This window comes from Cottoperca gobio, chromosome 1 (genome assembly GCF_900634415.1).
Source record: "Cottoperca gobio chromosome 1, fCotGob3.1, whole genome shotgun sequence".
Lineage (NCBI taxonomy): Eukaryota > Metazoa > Chordata > Actinopteri > Perciformes > Bovichtidae > Cottoperca > Cottoperca gobio.
The window spans coordinates 19,441,782-19,450,061 of record NC_041355.1 but is presented as its reverse complement, the minus strand read 5'-3'; the positions used below and the strand labels follow the sequence as shown (position 1 = coordinate 19,450,061).

Below are 8,280 nucleotides of genomic sequence, written 5' to 3'. Positions count from 1 at the left end.
AAGTGATGATTTCACTTGTTATGGGTGTGGCTGCACTAGAGCTTTTGGCTGATGTGCCAAAGCCTTACAGGCACAGTCAACACCATTAAATTGTTATGTCTTTAATGCTAAAACACATAAGGGGGAAAGCACTGTATCACATTTCAAGAGTCAGGATTCAACTGCCTGTTTTGTGTCTTCTGTATTTAATACATTCAAAGACGTTAAATCCACAATGAGTTTCTCAAATTTCATTTCTGCCATGTAAGCAGATCAGCAACATGTGTGCGTTCTGTGTGGACAGATAACCGTTATTTACCAAGGGACTTCCAAAATGGATGTGTCGCTTTTCTTTAATCCCATTCTAAATGAGTTTCCCATGGACGGTCATGACAGTGCAGGAGGTTTATGGAAGTTTAGATAGTGAAACAGTGCCACCATGTGGCAAACACTACAAATACATTAAGGATAATGCACTGTATTACCTTTAAGTATAACAAGTCAGTTGTAAAACACATGTACTTATAATAAAGTATTGAAAGTCAGGAGAACAACTACAAGTGTCACAGCAGAATCAGCAGTTCTTTTATTTTTGACAACCTCCAAAGTTCTGAGTCTCCAGTGAGAGGACATTGTTCAGAGGGGTTAACATCCACCTTCCTGTCCCTGTCAGCCTCTACCCTGGCCTTGTAAACACTTCCTCTGATTGTCCCCTGGGGGTCCCTGGGACCCTGTCTGTTTACCACAGCCTCCTTCACTATCAAGGAAACAAGTCTAACCTTGGTTCTAATACATGAATGTAGACAATGCAACTGTTCCATAAATACTCCTTATGATTCAGATGGGCTGCAGAGAGATTAATACAGAAGGAGTCCTGTTAGTCTGGATATATCTTTGTCTGTATCTCTTCCTCTCTACTGTCTGGAAACAATAAACAGTCAACAATGTAGTGTATCAGCAACACTTCTCAAAGCAGAAGGACATGTCTGCTCACCAATATAATGCAGCCAATGTCTTAATTAGGGCTGCAAACAGCAGTTATTTGAATCATCACATAATACAAAAGATTCATCTGATTATTATGCCGATTATTTTCTAACTTAATAGATTTATCGTTTGGCCTATAAAATGTCTATCCCAGTTTCTCAAAGTCTAAGGTGATGTATTTAGTCTTGTTTTGTCGGTCCAAACATATTCACTTAAGTATGATAAAAAAACAATGAAGAAAAGCAGGAAATCTCCGTATTTGAGAGGCTGAAAACACATTCTGCCTTCTTTGCATGAAGAATTACTTTAACGATCGATCCATTACCAAAATAGTTGTTGTTTATTTTCCCGTCGCTCGACTAATCGTTGCAGCTCTAATCTTAATTGGAATAGTTGAACATTTACTGTTTGTCACATCACTAATGTAACCATGTGTTTGGATCATTTTGAATGTAAGCCAATAGCAGCTTGAACTAATTCAAACACTGGTCTACAGCCTGCTCTGCTGTTGAGTCTCATTACGATGGGAAACAGGTGAAGGCAGATGTCGGCCTAGTGCATAATACATGATCTGATACTGGAGCAGTGGGGATTAATAACTTATCAATCCACTTGTACTAAGACTGTGGAAAGAGCCAAGTGAAGCGTTCGCATTATTCAATGTAATGCAGGGATGTTTGGTGGGGTGGACAAGGTTCATCGCAACTTTCAAAACAACCGAACAGTTTTACTATGTGAGCGAGAGAGAAACTTTGTCCAAGGACTGAATGAGTTAAAAGCGAGGCTGTAAAGAGGAGAGGGTGGGAATGCGATGGAGAGCAGTGGGACGAACACAGATGGATTTACAGCCTCAATAAACTGTAGTCTTGGACACACTCGAGTCAAAGTAAATTTCCACAGCAGGGGTGTGTGATGGGGGATGCTACCTGCTGTCCGGGCTTCTCATCTCACGGTCAGTTTTAACACACCTCTTCCAAAAGCCCACAGTCCACAAACTGGCACAGCGTTACACATTACTGAATGCAGTATTGTAGAAGGACTCACCATGTATTGGGCTGAACATTTGGAAGAACAACTAATAAAATATGTAATCAGCAGGAAAATTAAGGGTTTTACTAAGTACAAGACGTTAATAATTGAATCAAAAGTGTACCTTTTTGTCTCCCTCCTTTGCATTCCCTCGTTTCTTCTCTCTTTCACCTCTCTCTGCTCCAGCTCTCTCCCGGTCTCCAGTACCAAAAATTTTCTTAGCCCACTCATCTTTCTGAGCAGCCAGCCGGTGGGTGTGGGAGTGGGGATGGGGAGGAGGAGGAGGAGGAGGAGGAGGAGGAGGAAGAGGAGGTTGGCTCCCTCCAGGTGGTGGCAGGTGGTCTCCGGGGGCCAGCGGGGCCCTGTAGCGGTCGGCCGGGATCTTATTCATGGGTGGGGGCAGGGTGCTGCAGTTCGCTGATGACCATCCGTCGGTGGATTCTGCGTAGGACTCCTGATCGCTGCTGACACCCTGGAGGTGGCTGTGGTGGTGCTGCTGACGCCAGTCTCTCAGCACATGGACTGGCAGCCACCGCTGCGGCTCCACCCCTGCCCCTGCACCTCCACCCCCTCTTTTTTCTCCTCCCCCCACAGCTCCTCCCCGCTTCCCTGGTGAGTAGTGGTGTGGGTGGACCCCTCGTGAATGCCTGCCGGGGACATCGTGGTGAGCCAAGGGGAGAGGGTGAGGGAGGTCAGCCAGGTGAGGCTCGTGACGGTAGTGGCCGTTTCTCAGAGCTGGCGGCGGAGGAGGAGGAGGGGGGTGAGGGGCTGCGGCTCCGAGGGTGGGGCTCCAGGCCTGCTGGGACGAAGGTGGGCTATCCCAGTGGCGTGGCCCAGAGATGTGGTTGTGGTTCGGAGGACCCCCAAGGTCGACTAAAAGCACTCTGTTGCTCTTCTCTTCTGGTAAAAAGTTGCCGATCCCACTGTCGCTGTTGCTGCTGGTGCTGTGGTTCTGCTGAGCGTCGTTGTCTGGATCGTGGAAGGCCCGGGCGCGGACGCCCTCAATATTGTCCCCCATGTCCCGGTATAGGACGGAGACAAACTGGAGGAGAGGCTGAGAGCTGGGCGGGAATTCCAGGCAGCCTCCTGTGTCTTGGTCCGGGGTGCACTCGAAGCCAAACCTCCTCGCTACACCTAAATGGACCTTAGGAAACAACAGATGGTCCGTCGATGAGTAGACATTTTCTAAAATGTATGTTAGAATGTTAGAATTCTTGCCAGCTGTTTCTATTTATATACAATGTAGCTGTTAGTATATGTAGGCTTATTTAGCTTGATCAGACCTCATTTAAATCATAATTTGGTATTTTAGACTATATTTATTGATATAAATGTAGTACTAAATTAATATTGGTGTGATAAAATAGTTATCTGTGATTTGTAACCCCTTATCATCACTGTCTCTCTACCTGGTGGTGACAGAGGTCTGGGTCCACGATGAACACGTGACAGGAAGTCCTCAAACTGCCCTCTTCATCTCTTTCGTTGTTGAAGTGAAAATCGTCATGGTCGTCAGTGGCCTGCATCGTGACCAGTCCGAAGAATCGACGGTCATCAGGACAGCAGGCGCTGAAGGCAAGTTTTTCTGCGGGGTAGGTGGCCAGAACCTGACCTCTGTCACTGCACAGACGCACACTGTCGTGCATTACCTGGGAGGATATAGTTACATGTTACAATATGACACCAGGGAAACTAATGAGACAATCACAGTTACCAGACACAACTCACAACAACATGACAAACTTCCCATGTTGAGACACTGTGTTTATACTTCTGACATAAAGTAATCTTGTCTTCTAGTGCCCGGTTCATAAATGCATATATTCCCCATAAGGATTTACCAAATCTAAATGTTTGCCAATAGCTACTTAAATATTAAGTAACGTTAAAGGATGAGGATGCGAGTGAAGTGTAACTATGGTAACTGAAGTGCACATGTGCTGTATTATGAGAGTATCTCCTTAGTGCCAACACTTAGCGAAGAAAAGCACATGAAAAGCTTTATGCAACGCTCATAAATTAACCTCTGAGCTTAGGGAATAACAACTTGAGTTTGAAGCTTAAGGCAGTTTATGCAACAGAACTTTACATGTAAATGAGTATGATCAAATCTTCACTTAATCAGTTTTCCCTAAATAAAAAATATATAGTCAACAAGTTATTATCATCAGATGGTTTACAAAACATTCAATCGCACCTTCATAAGGACCAGTGAATGGATCTTCTGCTCGGCCCGGAGGCGCCTCATGCTGCATCTGATGGCTTGCAGGCTGTCACTCTCTAAACTGGCCCCGATGGAGGCCAGCTCAATGGAGCCCAGATAGCCAACAATCATGCCCACATTGAGGATGCCCTCGCTGGGCTCGAGGCACAAGTCGCCACCATCTCCTACATCCAAGTCTTGCTCTTCTTCGTGGTGTTGAAGGTGGAGATGACGGAAGTCTGCGTCCAGGAAGACTGAGTCGTCATTCAGAACTTGGGCCATCTCCTCCTCGGAGAGCAGGTTGGGGTTGCTCTGGGAACGGGAGGAGGTCCTATACGGAGGCAACTCTGGATCAGACAGCGGACGTGGCTTTGATGATGAGCTGGCCCCGGGTCTGTCCTTGTCTGAGCTGCTGGAGGACTGGCTGGAGTTCTCAAAGATCATGTTAAAAATCCCCCCGGACTGCAGCTCCGCTACAACCTTCTCCGCCCTGTTGATGCCCAGCTGCTTAGAATCCACTTTGGGTTTGCACCACCCCCCGCGGGCTCCACAGCCTGACCTGCTGTTGTTGTTGTTGTTAACACTGTTGTCATAGAAACCATCCAACTCATCATCACTTGAGCATGAGTCCAGGTAAGATGCTGCCACCGTGTTGCTGCTATGGTGACGAGTTCCAGCGGTGCGTTGATGGTGGTGATGGTGCCGCCTGTGGCGTTCTCCCTCAGCGATGACCAGTTTCAGGACACCAGAGCAGCGTCCAATCAGTTTGACCACATCTTCATGCGACGCCTTGGAGACGTTGATGTCATTGACGGAGAGGATGTGGTCTCCTGAACGCAAACCTACATAGTCTGCAGGGCTCCCTTTCAGGATGCAGCTGAGGACACATGGACCTTGGCCTGACAGAGTAAAGCCGTACCCAGTTCTTCCTCTCGCCACCTCCACAGCCCGGATACGACCCTGCTGCATAGAGGAGGAGGGTGTTGCACTTCCACCACCCGGGCGTCTTTTGGATGACGTGTCCCCTTGCCTGTACATTGTGCCAGGGAACTTCCTCTTGTCCATCGATTCAGTACGTTTCAATTCATTCAGTCATTATACATCCCTAGGTTCTGCTCAAGCAGGAACGCAGGGCATTATCCAACGTTTTGTCAAACTGCTCTGCTGTCGAGCTGCTACGATAAAAATGAGCAGCGGTACTAAATGCAGCAGAGGGGTGAAAGATGGTCCTCAGTTTTGGCACGGAGTTGCTACTATAGCATTCCCATCCTGGTGTCACTCTCTCTCTCTCTCCCAATTCACAGGCTCAGTTACCTGCAGCACGACAGAAGAGAATCAGTCATGAGAGCCTTTTCCTCCTTAAAAGGACTGCTGCGCCCATTTTCAAAAATCATACATGTTATTTATACATGCAAAAATATTAGTAAACTCTCACCCAAATCCAAAAACTAGAGTGCTAAAACTCAAATGAGTGATGTTATCAAGTTTAGAGTATGAAACGTCTCAATTGAATGAATTGGGAAAGATGTTACAGATGACATTAAGAGCACATATGAGTACATTATCTGTTTTAGAACTGAGAACACTTCAATAGAGCAAATCTCAGTTTGGTATAAAAAGAAAACAAACGTTATGTGGGTCACAAAATCAGTCTCCTGTTTATTGTCTATGGAGCAGCTCTAGACTTTATACTTGATGACGTCGCAAGTTTGAGACTTACTTCTCTGGTTTCTGGCCTTGAGAGAGAGGAGCTCATGTTCACAAATAATGATTGAACTTTCCTAGGCCATAGGAAATATTTTCTTTAGCTGGTGTTCCCTTTAACATGCTCTTGCTGCCTCTACCTGAGTTTCAAAGATGCTTCTATTCCACACATCAAACACACAATCTGAGCATAAAAGCTAAATATAGATATAAAACCGTCTAAAATATCAATGAAAAGCATTATACTGTTATTACTGGTTTAATTTAATATCGCATGTTAATGGGAAGGGACCGAACACACAGCCACACCTGTGCAGGGTGGAGTCAGTGCAGCTATGTCCAATAGGAAATAATGTTTCTTTTTTTTTTTAAACCAGAGGCGTTTACACACCTGGCAGGCATGCAGGTAAAATTAGACAGACCCAGCCTACAACAACTGGAACTTCAGGGTAACTTTTAAATTCGCTTATCAACATTGACGGCTTTGGTTTGAGTTAGACACCAATTTGTTGTTAAATAGTCGAAAACATTCACTAAAAAACTGTAAAGAAAAAGTTACCGTTAGCAGAGATTAGCTGACGCGTTACCGTTAGCTTAGTTAGCTGCACATGCTAGCAAAGCTACACGTTAGAACTGGTCGCAATGCTCGCTTTTGAACTAAATTAACAACTATGTGTTTGTCACTTTACACTCTGAAGTGCATGCTTTGTATCAGTCAATTCACCAAAGTAACAAAAAAAAGTTTCTTGCCGTGACTTGCTGTTCAAAAGTGCACCCACCCGTGCTTAAACTTTAGTCCCGCCCCCCGATTTCCAGTTTTTTGGAATGTCGGCCTGTAACTATGGTAACGGCGGTGTACACAGATTTGTACATCCTGTCATTGGTTTTCAGAGCTGTCGGTCACACGGAGAACAGTTATGTGGGATAAATTGACAAAAGTTAGTTTGAGAAATCACAGATAAAATGACCAACAGTAGCATATTCCTCAGGTGTCAAAACCCAGCTGCACGAGAGCGTCAACCTTAATCCGCTGTTGCAACTATTGGGATTATTATTGGAAAGCAGGCTGCATGTATCGATCTGTCTTTTACCATCACGCAACGAGAAAGCAAACGACAACAGCTGGCTACAATACGTCTGAGTTGTAAAGCTGGGATAGCTAAGTAAAAGGTGGATGCAGGTCTCTGTTTTAATGTTCCGACAATGTGTTTGGTCTAGCGGCTTCACTCAGCGGGAGATAAAAAAAAACGACTTACTTGTCGGTGTCCGACGATGATGCTGCTCGGGCAGTTTCCATAGTTTGGTAGTTAAGGGTTAGTTAGGTAAACTCGGGGACGATGGGTAAACAAAAGAAAAGGCTGCACCATCTGGCGAAGTAGCCTTAAGAGGAGGAGGACTGGAGGAGAGGGAGGTGTGTTTAGAGTGGGCCGCGGAGGGGGGTGGTGGTCAGAGGGGGAAACTTCAAACATGATGAAGAAAATGCATTTTTAAACTTGTTTCCCCCCCTTACAGTTCATTAACTACACTTAGACACAGGCACACTATCTCTTATAATAATGTATCTGGGAAGTTTCTCTAGTTGCTGAGACGTGGAATGAGTCTATATCTTGATTTTTGGGGTTGAAGGTCCTTAAACTGTCCTACAGCTAACACTTGTACAATTTGAAAAGCATCAACACAAGGCAGCAGTGAGAAGCCCCACCCAACACGTCACAGCTAGTGAATTAAACTAAAGACATTTACTTCAGCAAGACATCTGCATGTCGGAGTGTCCACTTCAACGTGTATGTAATGTGGACGAGTGTTATTGTTGCAGCTAAACCTTTTTACTTAAAATGCTTTTCAAACCAGAAAGACAGCAAATCACAGCACATGTTGGTTCATCCAAACATTTTTTAGCTGATTGTTAATATTTTGCAATATATAATTAGAGTTGGAACAACTAACTAATCGATCAGTCGATCGACAGCAAAATAATCACAAACTCTTTTGATAATTGATTAATTGTTAAGTCATTTTTCATGCAAAAAAAGAGCATAAAATGCCATTTTCAGCCTCTCAAATATGGAGATTTCCTGCTTTTCTGTTTTTGTATCATTAAATTAATATCTTTTGGTTTTGGACTGACAAAACAAGACTTCACCTTTTGACTTTGAGAAACTGGGATGGACATTTTTCACTCCTTTCTGACGTTTTGTAGACCAAACAATTAATAGATTAATCTAGAAAATAATCGTCAGATTAATCGAGAATAGAAATAATCATTAGTTGCAGCCCAAATATAGTTACAATAAGGTTTATAAAAAAATATCAAACATTTTTGGGACACGAGTTGATTTTCTTTCCAAAACCAATCTGTTCAGCTTTGTGACGTTCAT

At 44.4% G+C, this 8,280-nt stretch overlaps 1 protein-coding gene across 1 annotated transcript in view; it reads right to left on the bottom strand.

Annotated features, from left to right (window-relative positions):
* rgs12b (regulator of G protein signaling 12b) overlaps positions 1-7,278 on the bottom strand; it is a 53,399-nt gene extending 46,121 nt beyond the window's left edge. The window contains 4 exon segments of the mRNA XM_029432952.1: positions 2,120-3,139; positions 3,405-3,644; positions 4,193-5,512; positions 7,159-7,278. Of these exon segments, the coding sequence (XP_029288812.1) occupies positions 2,120-3,139; positions 3,405-3,644; positions 4,193-5,263 (2,331 nt within the window). The 5' untranslated portion in view covers positions 5,264-5,512; positions 7,159-7,278.
* Positions 7,279-8,280: the final 1,002 nt, after the last annotated feature.